The sequence below is a fragment of the Nelumbo lutea genome, chromosome 7 (genome assembly GCF_056320005.1).
Source record: "Nelumbo lutea isolate HS-2025 chromosome 7, American lotus-T2T, whole genome shotgun sequence".
In the NCBI taxonomy this organism is placed as follows: Eukaryota; Viridiplantae; Streptophyta; class Magnoliopsida; order Proteales; family Nelumbonaceae; genus Nelumbo; species Nelumbo lutea.
The window spans coordinates 25174888-25199599 of NC_142690.1; the positions used below are offsets into that span (position 1 = coordinate 25174888).

General features: G+C 35.5%; 1 protein-coding gene across 3 annotated transcripts in view; it reads right to left on the minus strand.

Annotated features, from left to right (window-relative positions):
- The window catches only part of LOC148845750 (PQ-loop repeat family protein / transmembrane family protein), a 35561-nt gene extending 14267 nt beyond the window's left edge, over positions 1–21294 (minus strand). Inside the window, exons 1-8 of one of the 3 annotated variants that reach the window (XM_088953049.1) lie at positions 20817–21294; positions 19156–19418; positions 12202–12244; positions 10674–10700; positions 10482–10574; positions 3897–4066; positions 2889–3075; positions 2695–2820 (exon numbers count right to left, since the gene is read on the minus strand). In XM_088953049.1, the coding sequence (XP_088809175.1) occupies positions 2695–2820; positions 2889–3075; positions 3897–4066; positions 10482–10574; positions 10674–10700; positions 12202–12244; positions 19156–19391 (882 nt within the window). In that variant the 5' untranslated portion in view covers positions 19392–19418; positions 20817–21294. The remainder of the gene's footprint in view (positions 1–2694; positions 2821–2888; positions 3076–3896; positions 4067–10481; positions 10575–10673; positions 10701–12201; positions 12245–19155; positions 19419–20816) is intronic. The other 2 variants (XM_088953051.1, XM_088953050.1) reach the window with 2 other exon arrangements.
- Positions 21295–24712: the final 3418 nt, after the last annotated feature.

A 24712-nucleotide genomic window follows, 5' to 3' on the forward strand; every position in this document is an offset into this window, starting at 1 on the left:
TGAAGCAATCAAAAGGATTCTTGCCTATTTAAATGTCACTCTAGGAAAGAAAATCTCTATACAGATCATGGTCATCTGGAGGCTTTTATCTATGCAGATTGGGTTGATACAGTAGATAATAGGCATTCCACATAAAGCTATTGTGCCTTTGTAGGTGATAATCTAGTATAATTGGATGAGGGCAAGAAGCTTAGGGAAACAAATCTCAAACCCACCAAGAAGCATGAAGACAAGGCTGAGAAGCACAAAGAGATGATTGCATGCAATGTCGGGGCTCAACATCTCCCCAAGCTTGAAGAGAAAAATCTCAAGAAGGCTTTGTAACAAGCCCGACAAGAAGGCCAACTGAGTCTATCCTTGCTCCTAAGACCACTGAGGACAGGCTTCAGAGTCCGAAGACTCGAGTGTCATGAGAACAGGTTTCAGAGTCTTCAACATGGTGAGGAGATCAAGAAGCAGTAGAGTCACACTAGAAAGCTGAGATCCAAAAGTATGATAAGATTGGTTATCAAACTTCTAGTTTTTTTAGTATTATAAAATCTATTATCAAAACAAAAATAAACATTGAATAAGATGCAATCGGCTGTGGCAAGATCTAGTGTCAAAGCCAAGGTTTTAAAAGGCTAAAGGTGGAGGCGAGACAGTTGGGTGCTAAAGAGGTGAGGCGTAAGCCTCAAGGCAGTTTGAAGCGTAAGCCTCAAACTAAAAACTTAAAAATTATGAAAAAATATATAATTGAAATTTTATATAAGTATTTGTGACTTAATGTATAGTTCAACAATGCTGATTGTTCGTATCTTTTCAAGATTACTTGTATGAAGTCTAAGATAACTAGTAAGTAGTAACTAACTACTAACTAGTAATTATATATAAAATTTGAACATGTAATGATGTAAATCAGTTTATGGAAACCATTATTTTTTCCTTCTAAATTTCAGAAGAGAATTAGGTTGAATAGGTTAGGGAAAATGAGCTAAAGTAGTTAAAAAATGAATATTGTAAGTCTAATATAAACGACTAAATCATTTAAAAAAATAACCTAATGAAATCAAGCTGAACATGCCAAAATTTGTATTAAAAATAACCCAAGGATAAATCAACAAAAAAAAGGAAGGAAACATTCAAATGAGAATAACAAATCTATAGTCCAATTAATAAATAACAATATCATGTTCATTGTATGCAACATGTATCATCACAGAACTTATCATGTTCATTGAAATAACAAATTAATAAATAAGTAAACAAAAAATTAATATTGATCCAGATTCAATATATTTCTGGAATGCATTTCAGTTCAGGAAATATTGAAATGCATTTTAATTGAATCTGGATTCGTACAGGAGAAGAAGAAAGGGGAGGCAGTGATGGAGGACCTGTACGCACAACGCAGTATGCACGATTCAAGAAGAAGAAGGAGGAGGACCTGTACCAGTACCACTATACGCACGATTCGATTTGTCTTCCTCCCTCCAACATTCTTGAATCTTGATTCTTGAGTTCGGTTTGTGAGAACACTGAGAAGTCTTCTTGAAATCTTGAGTTAGGTTGAACTGAAAAGAGGGAATAGCAATTTTGGTTGATGGAAACCTACATTTTTTGGAGTTTTCACCTTTTCTTTTATTTTTTTCCAAAATTACCCCTGATGCAATCAATTTTTCCCCACCCAAAACCCTTTTAACTTAAGGCTACCTCCTCATGTAAATTGAGGCGAAAGGCCAAAGGCCTAAACCTCACTAAAACTAAGGCTTATGCCCCTTGATTTGAGACTCAGGCTACCAAAGCCGGCAAAATTTGGGCACCTCGCCTTGAGGCATGCGCCTCTCACCTTGCCTCAGCTGCCTTTTAAAACCAAGGTCAAAGATTTGGGAGTACATGTAAAAGAGCCTATACAGCTAAATTGTGATACTGATAACCAAGCAGCAATTAGCATTGCAAACAATATTTCAGCATATTACAAAATAAAACATATTGAGGTCAATCAACACTTTACCAGGAAAAGGTCAACTCTAGTGAAGAGTGTATAGCTTTTTTGACATCAGATGGAAAAAGGAATTCCTAAGCCAAATTTTAATGGTTTACGTGTCAATTTAGGGATGATAAACATCCATGCTTAGTTTGAGGGGGAGTGCAGAGTTATTTTTATCATTGTATCTATCACTCATTTACTTTTTTTCCGAGGACATCTTAATCGTTATGATATATTAATATAGTGAGTGACTGAGTGGGCTAACTTCCCAACAATTTTCTCTCCAAATTGAACTTCCTTTTCTCCACTTCTGTTTTCTCTTCCTCTTCTTCTTCCTCCCTTTTCTACGCTCAAGTGATTTGTTGATCAATTAATTAAATAAAAGTTGAGAAGGTATTATAAAATAAACATTCCTCATGACATAAATTGTAGGATATTTATTAAACTGATCATTCAAAAAAAGTGCAATGTATTACTGGATGGAAAGGATCTACTAATGCAACAGAAGAGGCTATTGAATTATAGCCATACAAAAAGCACAAGGGGTTTATTGAATTACAGACATCCAAAAAGTATCCCATCAACTAAACAATTATATGTGATAATACTATCAACCAAATGAATCACAAATGACAGTAAACTCATCCATATCTGACTAGAATTTTTGTATGGATAATAGAAATTTGCTAATTATAAATACAGGAAATAAATTACTGCTTTTCTACCTGTAAAAGCCTCCTTCCAATTCGAATAACATGTCCTCCTGGCTGGTTTTCTAAATACATACTAAATCTGCTATTTGCAGAAAGTTGGAGACGAAAGGTGCTGAGAAAGAACGTTAAAGCAGATACCTGTAACCAAAGGAAGTTAAAAGAAAGAACAAAACAGGATGAATGATTGCACAGCTTATGGAACTCACCACACATAGCATATTTTTAGTGTTCATAGGTGGTGTTGATTGCATAGAATCCACCCTTGAAAGCAAGGGCTCTTCAATGGAATGGCAATCATGATCAGAAATAGAATTTGTTCCTTCATAACCACATGGACATGCTAAATGCGATCCTGCAGTTGGTGTATGGCTCCTTGACAGAGACCTTGCTGACCTGACCCAATCAAAAGTCCAGGCTTAAGATATTGGTATTCAAAATGATGAGTGCTACTATTTGGTTAATAGAATAACATGCATATCCAGGGATCAAAACTAATTCATAGACCAACCATAAGTTTGTAGAGGTTGAAAAACAAACTTATCTGCTGATGGAAAACCCTAAATTATAGAATTTAACATAAATAAATCACAGCACTCTTTCCCTACCACCTAAAAGTATATCAAAGAGCCAGAGTAAACCATATGGTTGACTTCCAATAGGGAATTTTCTAACACCATTTACTGACTACCTTGCAGGCATTAAATTAATATTCAATTTATAGAGGATAACTACCACGTCCTATTTGAACCACAGACATAATTCCAGAAGCAAACCAAGATGATACTTCAAGAAGAGTGTAGTCAATGGCTTGAACTTTTCTTGATTGAATACAATGCATGAGAGATCAACGAATCACACATGCATTTTGTTTTCTGAACAGGCATTAAACTAATGGAGTCATAATACTGTGCTAGTGTTGACCATAAAACATTACAACTGTAGGCATAGTGTAGTGGCTGATGCAAAATGTGATCTAGGACAAATTGATGGAACTTAAAAAAAAAAAAAAAAAAAGAGAATTATGAACAAGGCATCAATTGACAGAGAGAAAACATGCCAAACATGCTTTAATAGAAAATATGGACCTAATAGCCTGGGTGACATAGCAAAATTCCTACATGCAACCAGAAATAATTTGGCTGAGGATTAGAGGATGGTAGAAAAAATTTACACAATTTTGTCTGCTTAAAACACCAAGGACAAGAGTCAGTTACATGTAATACAACTCTCTCCCGCAAGAACCATCACGAGAATGACTCGGAACAGAAACAGGAATTGGTGAACTTGGCAAAACTCCTCTATCACCAAGTGCGCTTTGTTTCTTGCCAAAATTGTTAGTATAATGTTCCTTATCAACTGCATCAATTTCAGGGAGTATGGGGCTCTGCATTCACAGACCAAGTAAACAAATCATGTTATGGATACATGAAAGGGAAATTGAGAAAAGATAATTGTTAGATAGATAGATCAAAATGAGCCAAAACAGAACAAAAACAAGAAAGAATGAAAACAAAATAGCTACACTAAGTGAAAGAAACATGAAGAAAACTAGTGTAAAAGAACAAAAGGCATAGAAAGAAATGTAACAATGGGCGCTAACGCACTCCAATATGAAATGGACCAACTAACACTCCTGAAGAATTGTTCTACCTAAGAACAGGTCCTGATGTGGCATGATGATGGTACTTGTGATTTGAGCTGAATTTGACAGAAAAAGGCATTTTTGTCATTTCACAATTTGCCTATGGTCTCCAACCATAGAGTTGGACTTTTCTAGTTAATTAGTTATACTTGTTTTGTCTTTAAAATTTCAGAATCATTGAATAAATAATATAGGAGTTATTAAGTTTTCCATGAATTAAAATCAGACAGTGGCAATTCTTTAATTTTCTTTTCTTGAGTTCCACTTGGATATTATAGATCTATAGTAATAAATATGAATGGTCATTTTTTTTATCAGTGAATTGTAAGATTTATTAATTCAAAGCCAAAGAAGGTAAATTTTAGGGAGAGGCACGAGATGCTACCTCCCCTTTAAGGAGGGGAGATGGAGGAAACCATCAACCTTTTAGTTACTAAACAAATATGGTCATTTTACACATGAATGAATACAAATATGGTCATTTTACACGAATGAATGGAGCTTATTTGATTGCCTACAGATTTGCAACATGTAGCAGGTGACTCCTATGCTCTAAAGTAATTCTAGGAACCAAGTTCAATGTTTCCAAATTCTTAATCTCACCCCTCTCTATCTATCTTCTCTTTATTTTTACAAGAAACATTCACAGCCCTCAACAATTATAAGATCATCAAAAGCCATTCATTCCCAAAAGAGTGGAATTAATCCAGGTGATTTTTTCTTGAAGCATGAAACTTTCCTTGTTCAACCATTTTCATAATTTTGTACTCAGCCATCTCCTTTTTATCTCATATTTGGACATCCCCATCAATCAAAACAACTGTCCTTTTTTCTTCTTTTTTTGATAACTAGATCTTAACAACCTTTCACCATACCAAATTTCATTTAAAAAAACAACCTAATTCCATAGTTTCCAACAATTTGGCATCTTTTCTCACAAGGAGAAACATATGTTCTTTTATGGAAAACCTTTCAGGATGCTGTCATTTTATCAAACTAAATCAACCCATCCCATCCATCATTCTATCTCTACAGAATTTGATTAAATATTTCCACTCCTATGCTTAATTTTTTAATTCTCTATTGTTTCATCATACCACAGAGAACCTATAGATTTCAACAATAAAATTGAGAACATTTTCTAAACCCCTTTTAACCCTTTATTAGTCCTAAAATCACTACGAAACTCTCCCTATCACATAGTTACCTCCTACATTCATCATTGAGTCATTCCAATCCTACATCAATGGGTACCAAAGCTAAAGACATAGGCTGTTAACATGGCTACTCATAATGACATTTATAGAGGTAGACTGGCTGACACAAAGAGATTCATTAATCAACACTTTTTGCAACTTTGCAAGAGCATTGCAATCATTGAAGCACAAGACAAAATTACTTGAAGAGTGAAGAGAGGCTGATATACAACAATAAGAACATTACAGAGAAGACCAATATAAGGAGACCCAAATAGCCCCTTGTTTAGCAAGACAATCAGCCAAGGCATTAGCCAATCTCCCCAACCACTGAAATCTGACTGTAATGTCCCTTAATAGATATTTGACCTTTTTTAAAATATCCTTAAACTCCCAAGTGACAGTACCCAGGTCAGCCAACCATCCTACTACCACCTTCGAATCTCCTTCAATTATTAAGTTCTGCACTCCAAGTTGATAAGCAATCTGTATCCCTTGTGCCGCAGCTAGGAGTTCAGCCCTCACAGAGTGTCCTATTCCCACCAGTTCTGAAAAAAAGGCAATGATATTGCTGTTCTCATTTCTAAGTATACCACCAATCCCAGACAGACCTGGGTTACCCTGACTACTTCCGCCAAAGTTCAGCTTAACAAAACCTTCCATCGGTGGAGTCCAAGTTACTTGAACTCTAGGCTTCCTAGATGAGGTGAGGGCAACTGCAGACCAATTCCTCATTAAATCATCAAAGGAGTAATTATCAAAGAGCATTCATCAAGGGCTGAGGTGTTTGCTGCCATGGAGGGACTGTAAAAGGCAAGGGACATGAATATAAGAAAGCTGATTATAGAAGGTGATTCAAATCTGGTAGTGGAGTGACTGCAGAAGGAAGAAACAGGTTTTTGGATTTTTAACAATGAAAAGAAAAAGGTTAAAATGCTTGACACAAAATATGGAGGTGAAGTTTAATGGGATAAAAAGAACGGCGAATGGATTTGCTGATGTATTAGCAAAGCAAGGGGTGGGAAGGAGTAATCTGTTCTGGGCTCAATTGTAATAGCTAAATTATACTATGGAGAGCTAAGAAAGTTTCTCTCTCCTGTATTATTTCCATATTAATCCTATTGAAATCCTGTTATTGATAAAAAACTGCAAATCATGCACAGGTAACACCCATACAAGCCGAATGAGCTCAAAATGCCCTTCAAATAGCTGATGTTAACTAGGCTGGAATCCTAGATAGCAGATACACAGCAATCTACCACCAGTTGATGTATATTTTTAGGCTACTCTCATCTCCTGGAAATGTAAGAAGCAAAAGGTAGTAAAAAAAATCATTGCTAGAAAGACATTGTTCTGTTCTTCTACATGTGAAAATATGTGGTCTAGCGGACTTCTATACGACTTTGACATCACCTCATCCTCTCCCATCCATCTTCTTTCCGATAATATTAGTTCCATGCATGTAGATTCAAATCCAGTGTTTCATGAGTACACTAAACATATTGAGGTGGACTGTTATTTTATTTGTGATATAGTTTTAACAAAGATCATCACTCTCCTTCATGTGTGGCTTCAAATCATCGGCTATATATTTTTACAAAAGCCATGACATGGACATCCCATTAGTTTCATATTAACTGATATTGTCCCTACAGAAGTTTCAGGAAAGGTATACAAAATAAGAGTCTCATACAATATTACCGTACATCCAGATGCATTGTCACTAACTTTTGTATGTGCTGTACCAGAAGGGTAATATTGTAATTTTCTCCATCTCTTAATATAAAGGATATCTTCTCTCTTGGGATAGTTGACAAGAGTGACTACAATTTCCAATCATGAGCGTCTGACTACAATTTCCAGCCTCTTTTTTTATCAGAAACACAGAAAAGGTTTCATTGATTGAACAAATTATCAAGAAACTTAGTAATGATGATGCAGAAGCAAGGAAAGAATTTGTGGAGAAACAAACCAATTTTCCAATTCCTAAAACTATTTCAGTATTTTTAGGTTATAGGCAAGGGTCAAAATTTTGATACGATATAACTCATATTGGGTGTATTGTACCGTATTGTGTCAGGAGCAGTCCAGTGTTTCGGACTTTGACCATTTTCAGGGGGGTAAGCCGTAGGCATGATTAAAACCAACCCCTGATGCAATTTTGAAAAAAAAAAAAAACTAAAAAGAAAAGTTGATAGGTGCGAAACACACGATACGCCTGTTTGTGCGTATCGGGAGTATCAATACTGTAAACCTTGGTTATAGGATTTTGATATTTGTTTCAATTTTTATTTTCTATCTGTGGGTATCTTAAGAATAGGATTCTTTTTTTTAGATTTTTTTTGCTATTTCAAAATTACTATTGATAGTAACTCTCTGACCTATCTATAGTAATTACAAGGGCAGCCCAATGCATGAGGATCCTGCCAATGTGGGGTCTGGGGAGGGACAAAACTATTTATAGCAATTCTCATAATTAATATTTTTAATAAACTCACAATTTACTATGTTTAGTAATTTCTGGTGTGTCTTTAAAGTCAGTGGTAGTGGGATCAGTAATACGTTATTAGAGTTGTTTAGGAGTTAAGTGTCTTTTCACACTAAATATCCATTTGCATCCCACTAGTTCCTTATCCTAAGGTAGCTTCACAAGTTCCCAGGTCTGATTTTTAATAAGGGCTTGCATCTCATGCCGCATAGCCTTCTTCCAATTAGGATGTAACATAGCCTTGTTAGGGGTTAAAACATAAGATAAAGCAATAAGAAAAGGACAATAGGAAGCAAATAGAGCACTATACGAAACACAATCTAACAAATGGTAAGCAGTACTAGAGGTTGACTGGGTATGATGTCTCTTAAGTCTTACCCTTGTTTAAGGTAATGGGTATGTGAAGTATTTGAATCAACAGATGGGATAGAAACAAGATCAATTGAAGGAATAGAGATAGGATTAGTTTGAGTTTTACCTAAAAAACCCAAATTAGAGTCATCCAATGGTTGTGAAGGTGATATCTTCAAGGAAACCTTCTGGCATTCAGGATATACTCGCAAGTTCTTCTGTTGCACCTTAGGTGTAGTTGAACCAAAAAGAGGAGCCACTAGAAGAGCAATCACAAATAGTTGGTAGAGGATATGAAAAGAACCCACTCTCTTCACCTGTGTTCTCTCCCTGAAGAGAAGGATTAAGAATGAAAGCAGTGGCTTCAAAGGATGAGATCTCTCTAGTAACATACTTCTTACCAAATTGGGGATCCAGCACTTGTAGCCCTTCTGGGCACTTGATTATAAAAAAAAAAAAAAAAAAACAATAAATATATTTAGTATCAGATTTAGGCCGAGACAACTCAAATCATGAAGAAAGTAACACCCAAAGACTCTCAAGGGTAGATGGGTAGAGAACTAACCAAGGTAGTCCAAGTTAAAAGAAGATTGAAAACTAATAACTCTGGATAGCATCCTATTTATTAAATGCATGTTTGCATCTACTCCATGCTCTGTAAAATAAGTCTAGCCCCCCTCCCCTCTTGCTCCAGCACCATTTCCAATAGCAGGATCAACACTGTTACCTCTTACAAACCTTCCAAATTTTCCTCCCCCCGTATGACCAGTTCTCGCCCTCTCCCTTCATGATCTCATGGAGGTCAGGTGATGTGAGATACTGCATCAGCCCTTGCTTCATTGTTTGTCAATGAATATTTTTAACCACTAACCAATTGGTTTTGATACTGCTTCAACCCCCTTGATGTTCTGTTGGAACTGCAATCCCCAAGTGTGTCTCCCTCATTTTCTATGCATCGTATCACTTGCCAGTTTCCTCACTCATTGAAACATCATTCAATATATTTAATAGAGAAATTGCACTTTAGGAAATTATTAGCAATTAAAGAAGTTTTAGTTTTCTACTAATCACAGACTTTTAGAGAGTAATGAAAAGGGGAAAAGAACAGCATACAAAGTCCTTTTTGTATTAATAAAGACTCTTTTTCCATATTTTTTTTAATTCGCTTTCTTTTCTTAGAAACCTTGGACCTTATATGCTTTAATTGGTAAAACCCTTATACAAAATATAAGTGACATACATTAATAATGAGATTCAGCCATGGCAATAATATTACAATAAAGGAAAGTTCCCATGGTAATAACATTGCAACTTCACCAATATCATCATTGAAGGGGATTCAAAAGTGATGTGGGTACAAAATGAAGGAAAGTGTCCATGACAGTATAGACACCTTATGAGAGAAATCAATGAGCTAAAATGAGACAGACCTGTTGCTGTTCATTGAGTTTACAGAGCTGCCAATAGGTTGGCATATGAGTTGGCAAGACAAAGGATAGAAAGAGAGAATCTATTATGGGGGTATGGGATTTCTACTTGATCTACTGTTTTTCTGATTAGAACAGCTCTGGGTTAGGCCATCTCAACCTCTGAGACGGCTGTTTCCTCGTAATTTAATTTTATCTCTTATTAAAAGTTTTCTGTTATTCGTCAAAAAAATAATATTACAATGAAGTGTTTACCCTTTGACTTTTGTCGCCTAGATCAGCACCCTTTTTGTACAAGCATGGTGACCATCTAAGATAGCCTCAAGAAAGCAAGGTATGAAGAACTTTCATCATCTTCTACAATATTATAGTATTATACACCACTTAGAGAATCTATACCTCAACAAAGCCATAAGCCTACAAATTCACAGAAACTAAAAGATGGTACCTTATCCAGAAATGAAAAATTCCTTAATTTTATCAAAGCCATTTAAGAACCCCTTAGCACTTCTATGCTATTCATTTACCACATAGAAAAGGAAAAGAAATTTCATTCTTCTTGTTTCAGTTTCTATAGATGGAGGTCATCATTCTTATTTCAGAAGCATTAGTTATTTGTGAGTGCAGCAATAGACAAAAAACGTGAACAAAATAGATAATACAACCAGGAAAAAGACAACTTATAAGAATCTGACCTTATGACCATGTCTATGGGATTTTAGAAGATGATAAATGCGGCTATAATAGATAGTTTGCAAAGCAAGAATCAGGGTCGTTAATGTGTACAACTGCAGACCACAACAGTAACAATCAACTGCTGGATTTAATGGTTGACATTGCGAATGTGTGGCAATTTGTGATTAATAACTGGCAACAAAAATTCTTACCATTGCCATATAGTATTGTGTTGGAAGCTGCAAATTCAAACAGAAGAAGTTAGCACATGACATTTTATGTCATATAACTGTAAATTATTATAATATAATAGGAAAACAAAACCAGTTTGCACTTCCATATATAATAATCCATGTCAGATTCTAGTCCCAGATCACTATGCACTATATTAAAGAAACGGTGAACTAAAGCACAACTAGAGCCAGAGGCACAAGGCTAGGCATGCACCTGAATGGAGGCACCACTTTTGAAAAGAAAATTGGAAAATTTTAATATACGAAATTATTCAAATTTAAGTTCTAAAAAACTAGAATATCAAAATGCCAATTTGCTCAATTGGTTAGAGAATCATGACATTAATACAAATAATGTAGTCTTGCACATTCAAACCCCACAAACTAAACTGTTTGACTTTAAGTATCATATGTACAACCTACAATATAGCAAATTACTTATTCAAAATCAAATTCAAGACTAGTTTATAGAAACCCGTGTTTAGGAAACCAGACCAGACCGGACGGTCCAACTGGTTGAACTATAACCCATTACTCTTGCCTATTCCCAGTTTGGTTATGCCCTAGAAACCAAAAGAGGCAGGAGCTCTCCAAACCAGCTAACCGACAGATTTAAACATAAAAACTGGTGAACCAGTCCGGATTTCCTAAAACCTGCCTGGGTCTCAAATGTATGGAAATTTCAAAATGCAAATGGCAAAACTTGAAGCTATGACCTTTTTTCCATGCATATTGTCTTGTTACCATTAATCCACTTCATCATTTGTGTTCATTTATGAATCTTTAATGCACAATTGCTTAAATACACGAGTTAGGAGGTTTAAACCGTAGTAAATTGCTTAAAAAATTAAAGAACTAGCCATCTATCCACCATGTTCAAATATGACATTATTTGTATAATATATTATATTATATATATATATATATATGCCAGGTCATCACAGTTCAACCCTCAGTTTGACCACAACTGAACTTCTGACCTCTCCCCTTTCCAGTTCTATGCCCAGTCTGGTTCTCTGAATTGATAAAAACACAACAATGAGCTAGGTAAGAAACTCCACAAAATGATCCTCCTATTTGAACCTAGGTACACCTCAAGCCCACCTTTTCAAGCACTAGCATTATGCCATGGTCCCTAAGCATATATGGATTCCAAAACCAAGGAGGCTGCAAATTTTCCAATAGGAAATGCAACATTTCATGGAATCAAAAGCAGATTATCAATGATGCATTCAGAAAACAACCAAATTTTGTGGCAACATAAACAACAAAGAAAAATTATACTAATCCAGTATGTAGCAAGAACAAAAGTTATTACTTATTCAGCTAGTCACATGAAACATGATTGCATAGCTCACCTCCAATTAAATACCGATTTTTAACTTGTTTGCAACTTTCATGACTCATCAGAACATGTTGCTCTCTCTCTCTCTCTCTCTGACAATTAAGTGCCTAGTCCTGAACCTAAGCATTGTTTCAAACAAGAAAAAGAGAAAAATAAACTCACGGTAGCGGGCTCCAGCAAACAGCCAAAAAGGTTGAAAAGATCTCTGCAACATAGGGTATACAAAATGTCAGGAGACGTAATAATATTTTTTAACAGCACAACAACTTTTATACCATAACCTAATTCACACAACAGACAAAAGCAACCTTAGATACAACAAAATATGAACTTTTTAGTCACTAGAATAAAGGCGAAACTCTTAAACAAAAAATACTCTATTTTAGGGCATGTAAATTCATTTCAACTCTGTAGTTTTGACAATTACATTTTGAGTAGGGTATATAAAAGCTTTCATCAAAAAAGGACCCCACTATGCATATACAAGTAAAATTAATTCAAAAAAAAAACAATGCACAATTTCGAATCAGTCAATCTTGTCTCCTTTCATTTTTAATGTTTATTTTTTTTACTTGTCTACTTCCAATGTCATGCAGAAGCCTATTGTCTTACCAAAACAAAACACTAGGATTTACATTAATAATTTAGATGTTAATGTGGTGCAGTCTGCTTAGTAAAGAAGATATCAAAATTCAAAGTGTGATGGTCTCTTATTTCTTTCCAATTACTTCAGACCACCTTGTTTACATCCAACAAAGAGAATTATGGGTACACAAAGCATGGCCGTTGCAGTCAATGGCTAAAGGGAAACTAACCAGAAAAGTGAACTCACAAAATGGAACAGGCAAAATTGGAGAAGGTACTTTGTTTAGATGTAATAAGAAACAGAGCTTTGTTGGCATAAGAAAATGCTCACTTCCACTGGAATGGCAAAACATTTGTGGTGGAGATAGGTTATCAGATTGAGGCAAGGAAATTGCTCCTAAGACACTGTCTAGTCAAACAGTTCAAAGGAGAAAAGAAGAATGTGAAAAGGGTGGAAGAGTTAACATTAAAAAATTGTGACCAATAGGGACTGTAAAGGTGAAAAAACTAATCCAAGGTCTATTCCAATTCATCCTGACATTGAGAGAGGCATCTAAAAGCCTCTATCAAGCACCTTGGTTGATGTGAAGTGGAAGCACAGGATGAGTAGTCCAATGAAAGAATGAATCAGCAAAGAATGGGAGGGTTGTCTGGATACAAAAGTCATCATACGTTGTTTTTATTTTTTTTCTCTTTTCTTTCTCCTTCCCTCTTCTGGCCATATTTGTCCCAACCTCAAATAAATCCTTAGCAATTACCCTAAGTCTGCATTTGATTTGTGGGAAGAAAAGGGGGAGAAAAGGAATATTCTTCCCTTCCATCTTTTGGCTTTTGAGATGTCATGACTCATGAGATGGGATGTGCAAAGTTGGGATTACAATCCTCAATCTTTTGGGAAGTGGGGTCACACTGTTCTGGTGTGCTTGTGAAAAAATTAAAAAAGAAGGGGAGTTGGACTGCAATCCCCCTCAGAAATCTGAATTGCAGCCCCCTCCTAGTCTACTAGTAGCCCCCTCCCCCCCCCCCAAACTGCATCCTGCCCATGGATCTGGCATCAATCCACGGTTAGGATTCAGTCCACCCCTAGAGAGGAGCACTAAGTTTCTAGGAGTGGACTGAACGGTAAAAACCCCTAAAAATAAAGGCTTTTGAGACATCATGAGATGGGATGTGAAAAGCTGGGATTACAATCCTCGTCTTTCGGGAAGTGGGGTCACATGTTCTTGTGTCAGAAAGTGAAAAAAGAAGGGAAGTTGTCAAGTACTCATCTAACATAAAAATAAAAAAGATATTCTTTGTAATATTATTTAAACCAATCCAAAATAAAAATCACTTTTCCATCCAGGTGACAGGTCAGAAGTTCAATCATTCAAGTCAAATGGGTCAACATAGGAAATCATAATTATAATTAAGTAATAAAAACATAATAAAATAAATAAAAATACATAAAACTACAAAAAATTTATAGAAAAAAATTGGTTGTCTCCAATATGTTACATTCTTTATATTAAACAAAATTAAGTGTAATAAATAAGAATTATTTTTATTAATGATGAAAATGGCTAAAATACAAAAAAAAAAAACAAAACAAAAACAAGATAATTAATATCTGACTCGTGACCAGCTGACCGTGTCAAATGGTTCAATAGTAAAAGAGTCTAGGTCAAATGGGTCAACTCATGATGTCATAATTTAAGTAATAAAAATATACAAATAGATAGCATACAAAAGAACTACAGAAAATTAAAAATTATGTAGAAAAAAGTTGGACATATCTTTAACATTAATATTAATCACATTAAACAGAAGTGTGACAAATAAGAATAATTTTTAATTAATGATTTAAATGGCTAAAAACACAGAAAAAAATAGAGAAAGGAGAATTAATATCTGACCCGTGACATGATGATCAGGTCAAACAGTTCAATAGTTCAATCACACAGGTCAAATGGGCCAACCTATGATGTCATAATTAAGTTATAAGATATAATAAATAGATAAAAATACCAAAAAATAGAAAATACAGAATTTTTGCAGACAAATTGGGCATATCTCAAATATTATGTATTAATCATATAAAAAATAAGTGATAAACAATAATTATTGCTTAATAATAATGGAAATAACACAAAATACAAAAAAATGAAAAAAGAGAATAAATATGTAACTAGTGACTTGCTGCCAGGTCAAATGGTTCAGCAGTTCAACAGGTCGGGTCCCTGGGTTGTTGATCAAGTCAACAGTTTTTTATAGCAGCTCAGTGGTAAAATTAACCCAAAAATTCAGGCCAAGTAACAGGTCACTCAATCCTACCATAGCTTGGAAACACGGTTTCTTTGTTATCGGGGCTGGCATTCCCAATGTTTTCTCTTTAAACAATGAAATATGAAGTTTTTGCACTCAATTTAACTTTCTCATCCCATCCTTTCCCATCCCACCAAAATCTTCCTGTTAGAGAATAAAACCTATTCAAGGACTTCACCTAACAGCTTAAGCTTTTAGGTTGAATGGTTCTCTGAGATGGACATTGATGTCTACCTAATGCTTTTTTATTACACAAGTAGCTTTATTCTACTCTTTCTTTTCCCCTTTTTTGTTTTTTCTTCTTTCTTACCATGTAGCTGTATTTGACCCACCCCAGATGAATCTTAGCAATTATTCTAAATAAATGTCTAAGAACCACCCAAGAGAAAACCAAGTAGAATCTGCAGAAGTAGCAAGTATGAAAGCCAAGAGAGTAGAGAATGGATTTTATTGTCTTTTCTTTTACTCTTTCAGTGTAGATTGCTCTTTTCTATGCATTTATCATTTCCAACATTTTCCATCCTTCATCTCGTTCATTGATAGAATTTTTTTTTTCATTCATTCAAGTTGGTGTCAGTTTTACTTTCTTCTTCTACTTTGTTTTTAGTTTTTTATCTTTTCAACTTTGCCTTTTCCTAATGTAGCCCATCATTAGGGATGGATCAAGGTGTCTAAACAAGTTACCATTGTCTCTAAGGCGGCATTTGTTTGCAACATAAATACAAAATTACACCATGGAGTTTACCAATGATCTGGTTTTTTTGTGTAAAAAGCAAACCGGCTTTTACACCCATTAACACTCCAACATGTTTGGATGATCAATGTAAAATACATGTTGCACTTTTGCTAACGTTTGGAGAATACCCATCAACGGAAAAACAGAGGATCCTTATTCGTCATTCAACCTTCTAATACGCTTCGGAACTACAGAAAATCTTTCAATCTCCATTTCTTGTTGCCCATGCAGAACCATGACAAAGAGTAAGAGGAGGAGGATTTCGAATTCGAGGAAGTGGTGTTGGTGCTTTGCTGTTGTTCTCTTTCCCAAGTAAACTCAGAAACCCTGAATGGCTAGATCAATCTGGTCTCTCTGTGGGAAAATTTTGAAGCAGGGACCTGTAGGTCCTTGACAATGAAGTAGTGCTCTTCCGTGTGGAAGACTCATCAACTCCGTCAGGAACATAACCACAACAGAGATTTTAGGGTTTGGATGATGCCATCATTCAAAAGCTCATCAACGGTGAGAGAGTCCCTCTCTAACTGACCATTGAAATCAAAGGCAAAGTCGTCTTCATTGCTATTGTTGGATTTGGGTTGGGGCTTCTCTTCCCAATCAAATGGGATGATAGTAGTAGTAGTAGTAGAAGAAGAAGAAGAAGAAGAAGACCCATCTCTGTTGTATGTGTCATTGGTCCTAGTCACAAAATGATCATTGATTTCACTGTAGATGGTAGCAACCCTGGTAGAACTCATTGGAGTGCTGAAGTAGAACTCACGGAAATGTTTGGGGCTGGAAGGAGTGCTACTGCAGGGAGAATAGCAGGCGCTGTCAAAGTTGAAATCCATATTCAGCAGTGCCAGTGCCCACATCACCACCTCCATGTTGAGTTTCAGTTTTGCTTGTGAGGGTTTTATCAGAGAGTTTTAGTTTTGTTTGTGAGGGTTTTATCAGAGGAGAAGAGTGGAGAAAGAGAGAGAGACGTTATAATGAGCGGGAGTACTTTTACATCAAATTTTCTATGTATTCTTTACATCGATTATCAATTTAAAAGTCATTCAAGATGGAGTTTTACACCGATTTTCGTTAATCTTTTACACTCCATCCAAACAGTTGCAAAACTGGACCAGAGTGTAATATTATACCAGTCTGGCATTTACACCGCAAACAAATGCAGCCTAATTAACAAGCTTAGGATGCATCCAAAATGAATCATTTTTCAATCTGTATATCCTTTTGCCCCTATCAACAGGTAGCAGATCCTTTACTTTCTTTTTGAGGGATGGATGCCAAATCTTTAAGCATACACCTAAAGCATCAGATTTTGACTGAGTCAAATAACATCCATATCTAAATTGGCATTGCAATGAGGATACATATGGAGGGTCGATGAATTTTAGCAAATTGATATTAGTTCATCACTATGTTCCCACAAAGTGATTGATTCTGCAGACCTGGGGCTTCTTCTAAATAAACGTATGGGTCTAGAATCAATAATGATTTTATTTTGAAGATATTATAGAATCAATAATGATCGGCTTTCCTGAATTGTACCAAGGGTTTCTGGTTGAATTTTTTGACAAGATAGTAGAAGAAACAGATCTAGTAATGTCAATTATAGAAGTAAGGTTTTCAAGAGTGTTAGAATATTTTGTTAAACTGAACTTTGATGGAAATAGCCAAGGTAACCCGGGCCCTTCTGGAATAGGAGGAGTTTTGAGAGATGGAGAAGGTAAATTTATAGCACTCTTTTCTGGCCCTATGGGTATGGGCGTCTCCCTCAATGTGGAACTGCTTTCAGATAATTAGTGAGCTAAACTTGAAAAATGTGGTGATTGAAGGGGATTCGAAAGTGGTGGTAGAATGGCTAAAGAATCCAGAGTCTATGATTTGGTGCTACAGGAGTAAAATGAAAAGATTTACATGGATAACCAGGAATATGAATTTGAGGATACAATGGGTGAGATCAGCAAGGATGATTACATCTGTTAACAAAATTTAAGTTATTTATCGGTGCACAAGTGTAATCTGCTTATTGTATGAGGTAGCAGCTCATGCCTCTCTAAGGGATGCTTGTAAAGGTGTTATATTAAGTCTGTTAATAAAATTTAAGTTATTTATCGAAAAATGAATGTTAGAAGAAGAAAAAGGATGATTAAAAGAAGAATGTTGGAAGAAAAAGGGACAAACCAGAATTCAAGGGAGATAATGATCCACAAGTTTGATTGCTTAGCTGAATTGGAGTATTTTGATTGGCATGATAGTTCCAATAAACAAAGGATTAGATTTGCAAGTTTGAAGCTCACAGGTCATGCCAAAGTATGGTGAAGAACTCTTAAACAATTGACTTGAGAATAGAGGTGAAGATCCTATTACTACATAGGCAGAGGTGGAGGCATTTGCAAGAAATTCATCAAGACTTCGAAGATGATCTATATGAGGAGTTGACTACTCTCAAGCAAGGTATGTGATCTTTGGTTCAATGTATGTGAAAAGTTGATGAATTGTCTTTTAGATTTTATAGACGAATAACCAACTTATGGATACAGAGTCTTTAGAATACACAACCCATGGAAGCCCATAATGAAGGGACTGAAAAGGGATAGTTACAAGAATACATTTTCTTTAAAAATGAAAGCTAAAGATGAATATGAGGAGTAAGTGTATAACAAAACATTTCATAACACAAAAACACTAAATAGGCATTCAAGGTTGGATAAACTCAAATCATCAAAAATAACATTGGAAGAGTTTGGACTGAAATTCATTACACTATAATTTTATAAAATAAAGCATGCCTCTTTTGAAGATAACACAGAAGGGATAAAACTAATGTTTGATGCATGAAGGTGAATGTATATATATTATATAAACCAAAAATCAGTGTCTGAAGAATTTTTTTTCTCATAGTAAAAATGGCTTTCCAGGAAACTCAATGGTATAAGAGACTTGAACAACTAAAGAACAAAATCCCAGACAAGCATGAAAATGTTCAACCATAACTTTCTTTAACAATTTCTACTGAATGATTATTTAGTGGGCATTTCTTCATGTCTCAGTCTCTTAAGAAGCATAGAAGCAACCTAGCTCAATTGAAGCAAAAAAAAAAAAAAAAAAAAAAAAAGAAAAACAAAAACTTATATTTTCTACTTCTGCTATATATTTTCTACTGCTGTAGATAGATAGATAGAGAGAAATTAGCAAAGGAAAACAAGACTCAGACTTTCAACCTTTTTCTAATTCTGAATAATAATAATAATAATAATAATAATAATAATAATAATAATAATAATAATAATAATAATAATAACAATAATAATAATAATAATAATAATAATAACAATAATAATAATAATAATGATAATAATAATAATAATAATAATAATGATAATAATAATAATAATAATAATAATAAACTTCTTCTGTAGGAGTATAATAGACACACAATATCCTTTAGCAAATATGCAAGATAAATGGACTAATGGAGACTATGCTTTTGCTGAGATTACCCGATTATCCATGTTATCAGGAAAGCAATGGAAAGGCCCTCTGTAGACTTTTTCTTGTAGTTTGTGATGATTTGAGGTACCTCAGCAACACCCCAACTGATGACACTAATCAAGCCTAGGGTTAAAGAGGCTCCATCCTTCGCACTGCAAAGACAATACTTCATGTAGGTCCTAGCCCATTCTGAGCAATGTAAATTCCTAGGACACACAGGATAAGAGCCTTTGAAAAGCCCCATGACAAAAGAAGAAATGTCGCTATCAAACTGACAGAGAACAGAAAATAATTAATCAGTTTTGGTTAATACATAAGGCTAATTACAATGGAGGAAAAAGCAATTCAGTCTAAAGATTAAAAAAAAAAACTTCTTAAACTTAAGCTTCAGAGAAAATTAGTACCAAAACAAGAAAAAATAGGTGTGCTTATCAATATGAATGTTTTTTATATTTAAAAACAAAAATAACTGCAATATGCACGAAAACAATATGATTTTGCAGATATGGCAGTTGCTTTTTGTTTAAGAAGAAAAAGTAATACATATTTACGGTAACCCCCTAGAAAAACAAACAAATGTGAACTGATTAAGAAATGGCTTATGCGTTTGTAAACTCATGGTGTCCTGGGATAAATAAAAAGGAAGCTACCAAAAGTAATTAGCTAACCATAGGGAGGAAGTCTGGAAACTTTGATGAAACAATAGGTTTCTATAACAACAAACAGGCAACTTGTAAAGAAAAATAAATCACTGAAAAAAGATTACGATAGGGAGTCTAAAATTCGAAGCATCGGTGTAAAGCCTACAAAATTACAAACGCATGAATACACAAAAACCTGACTAAAAGTATCAAAGAAGAATAATGCAAACTAATAACTCATAGCCAGTAGGTATGCGTTTGAAATTCTTTGATTGATTAAGGTAAATATTAAGCCAAACAAGATGAACAGATTGTTGAATATAAGACCAAAATTAAGTTGCAAAAAAACAGAAAGAAAATCCGAAGAAGCATCCATACACAAACCAATACATCATCCTTTGAAGACTACAAATTCGACCAAAACTAAGAAACCCAAAATCTCAAGATTTCAAAATAAATTCTGCCCATCTGAGCTTAAGAACCAAGCTGAAATCTTGAAGAAACAATTGAGTGCAATCAATAACTGTGACAAACATAAAAGTTTTTTATGGACCTCAGCCAAGCAAAATTTTAAATAGAAGAAAAAACTAAAACCATGACTGCTAAAACACAATTGCGTCTTTTAACCATGTACAAAAAGCTTACTACTGAGGGAACAAGCAAAATCCATAACCCATTGCTTGAAAAGGCCTGAGAATGCCATTAACAAATTATACGTAACTACAATTGAAGGAAAAAAAAAAACCAATATTGCATAAGACACCATGAAACAAAAGAAGAAACGATATGAAAAACCTCGACCTAACTCTGCAAACAAAGGCTCGGCGACATAATATTAGATAAAGTCATAAAACAAGAACGAAAACCCACGAGCCATATTCTATATACAACATATAAAATGCTGTGGTGTCAACTACTACTCATTACTTTCAAGAATAGAAATCAAGATTCATTAGTCTCAGAATTCCACCAGATGAAACTCCTAAGAGTTCTAACGAGTTCCAGCAAAGAACAGATTAAAGACTTACTGTTTAGATAAAAAGCCAATCTCTCAAAGCCCATAGAAAGCACAGTATACTGCGGAGAAGAACTCCAGTGCCTTTTACAAGACTCACGCCTTCTCGCAAAATGCCACGAGAAAGCAGAGAGAGTGAGTATGATGATAAACTTGTGAGATTCAGAGACACATCGACCACAGAAAGGCTCGCCGCCCTGTGCCGTAATGTTGTTTTATTTCTATTTCTTAATTTGATGGAAATGGAGGACTTTCTTTCTCCGACGCTCTTGGCATGGCATAAGAAGGAGGTGCTTGTCATTGCCACGTAGCAAGAACGAGAAGAAGAGGCAGTGCAAGAGGAACGGGATCTGCTGCTCGCACATGGGCGCCTTACAGGCACGAGACGGGATCTGCTCCTCACACTCGGGCGCTTCACATGCACATCCACCGTGCATTAGGATCATCCATGAATAATAACTTAAAAGTAGGAAAGATGTTCCTGGTAAGATGAGATTGTGAGGCACAAATCCAATCTTTACAGGTACATCCACCGTGCATTCGAAACATCTCAAATGAATAATAACTTATAAATATGGGAGATGTTCCTAATGCATGATAGAATGTGAGCGTGAAATCGATTCGGTATCAGTGCATGTGTGGCAAATAAACAATATCAAAGCAAATGCTGACACGTCAATTGTTCAATTCCGGATCTCCTGCCCATGGAAACTATACCCACAACACACTATCCCCGGGAATTTAGAACATTTCCCTTTGCATGATTCTCTCTGTGTGACTGCAATAAACTTGGGTAGAGTTTGTACGGGCAGGAGATCCGGACTTCAATTGTTCCATACATTTATCACTCACTTGTATCGAGTTCATATCTCCACCCCACAAGGGGCCGCCCTACAGCACATCCCCGCCAATCCGGATCTCCTGCCTACGTCTACCCACAACCCAGTCCGGATCTCATTGGAAATATCTCCCCATGTTAATATCATCAAAAGGGTACTATCATCGGGAGATGTTCTCAGTACTGTCCACTTGTATCTTCTCTACGTAGCGAACCGAAGAGTATTATGTGCTGTCGAGTGTCGAGTGTAACCACTGAATGGTTTCCATTGGATATCTAGACTCTTAGTCTAAAGTATTAACTCTCATCGTAGGAGATTGGTGGGAAAGCTGGTGGACCACTGTTGCATAGTTGCTTGGACCCACTATTCCTCACAGAAAATCTCAGCACATGGCAGTGTGTATTAGGAACATCTGTTATCTCTTACATTACTGCCGTGCCGTGCATTGAAAATGTTTCCCATGCAAGTGAGAGGTGGAATCTCCTGCCAGCAAAACACCTTCCAACACCCTATTAACACGATCTAGCACCGCACATCTCACCTCTGCTATCTGTGTGATATGTATGGTATCAAATCATGTTACAAAGGTGTTAAAAGCATTTTGTTGGCAGGTGATTCGAATTCCATGGCTGATGGCTGAAAGGAGGCTGGATCTCTAGTCCACGTTTATTACAATCACACATGGAGAACATCTCATCTTCTGCATAATTTTATGCTGGGGGAGATGTTTCTAATTCATGGGGAGTGGTGTATAGTGGGTAGACATGGACAGAATATCCGGTATCAATTGAGAGTGCTCTGAGATTGGTGTGGGGAGTGCTTCGTGTGGAGCAAATCCAGCTTCCAAAGCCACTTTCAAGTTCAAACCTCAAGGACTGAAGTGGGTGTGCGGGTGTGAGGAAGTATTTTATTCTTTGAGTAAGAAGTCCAGATTGATCAAATTGAGTCAAATTCAGCAGAGTTTCGAATTAAGTTGTGGAGATCAAAGGCTCGATTGGTTTGTGGGAATAGGGGTCTTTGAAATCAGAATTCCAATTCCAACCATTTGAATGGACAGAATTAGAATCTTATTTTCATTGATGGTCATTTGAGGGAATGGCCATTCTTTCCCCCTTTCTTGGAAATGAGATCCCATTCAAATTGATTTAAATTCCATTCTAATTCCCATATAAATCAAATAGGTTATAGGAATAGGTGGTTCCAATTCTAATTTAGAAGGATTTTGATTCGAATTCTAACTGAGAACCAAATTAATCCTAATGTTAAACAGCTTTCCCGTAATTATTTCAATTGAAATTAGTGTTGTCAATGGGTTGGGTCATAAAAGACTCGGCCCCAGCGAGAGAAAGGCATATCAGATCTAACCCAATGAGACCGACTATAATTGTTTTTAGGAAGAATGATCGGTCAGAATTTATAGACTCAAAATATATTTAGGATAGATGCCAGGTCAAAATTGATGTCAATTCATAAACGGGTATGAGTGCATAGAATGTGGATTATGGACCTTCTGAATGTTTATAACTTTGCGGTTGGAATCAGAAATATGCATTAAGCCTCTCCGTACTTTTCGGTTGTTTTTTAAGACGAAAGAAAAAAAATAGGTATTAGATAAAAGGGTTTGGTTGTGCCGACTATATACAAAGTATAATTGTAGATATTTTTCTGCAATACATATGTATGATCCTATCTAGTCAGCTTGGGGTCTTCATTGGAGATTATCGGGCTGGGTCGGGTTTTTATAATGTGCTAATGGCTTTTAAGGCCTGTCTGGGTCCAACCCGGCCTGCCCCCCGGACCTACTTGATAATACATGTCTGGGCCCAGTCTCGGCTGGGCATCGGGTTTACTCCATATGAATGTACGGTATTTGTATTTTAAAATAAATAAAGTTTAACTTTAACTTTATCATCAATATTATAGAAAATAATCTTAAAATTACAATATATATATATATATATATATATATATATTTGAAAATTTATTGTATATACATTAATATATTGTACCATATATATTTGATAAAATATTATATATATCATATATACATATCCCACATACCATAGATACAGATACATATTATGTATGTACATGTTATATATATGTCATATATACTATATTTGATAAAATATTATGCCAATAATATGTAAGATATTATAGAAAATATTAGCCATGTTTTGGAACCAATGCCATTTTTTGGGTTTTTTTTTTTTTGAGAAAACCATGCTACATTAGCATGTTATTTTCTTCCTTTTGTTTGAGACAAATGCCGGTTGGTGTCACATACAAGTCCGGATCTCCTGCCCACGTCTATCACAATCGCACATGGAGAATATCTCATCCTTTGCATAATATTATGCAGGGGTAGTGTGTTGTGGGTAGACATGGGCAGGAGATCTGGGCTCATCACATAGGCCTTTTTTTCAATGCCACATCAGCATATTATTGCTAATAGTAAAACAATGAGAAAACACCAAAACATTTTCCCCTACTACACCTTTTCCTGATTTCAATGAGTGGTTTGAGGAAATGTTTAAAAAAAAAAAACATATAACCAAACATCAAGCATGGTCTGATGTGGTGCCGTTTTTCAAGAAAAGGAAATCAGTTCCAAACAATGACATTATAAATAGACATACAATCTCCAAGTGGGGCCAGGCTGCATTCTGTGCGTACAGGCTTGATACAGGTCTCGGTTGCTTGGGTTGGGAGAAATTTGGCTGCCTAGGCTAAAAAATTTGCAAGCCATGTAGACCGGGCATATCATAAATGATCATCCCTAATTTTCATGCATATTTGGAAGAGTCCAGATCTGTTCCCAATAAAAATGCGTCCACCATGTTTCCAACATGATCAAATGTTAAAAAGGGTTTTGTTGTGAGTAGATCCCAACTCATTCATAGGGTTGTAAATGGTATTTGCTTGTCTGAATTCAAATTCGATCTCAGACCTGAATTCAATCCATTTATAATTGGATCAAATAACATAACCACCCATGTCCATTCCAATAATATCTATTCGATTTGATTTAAACATATATGCTTGTATATACTTAAAATTTATACTGTAC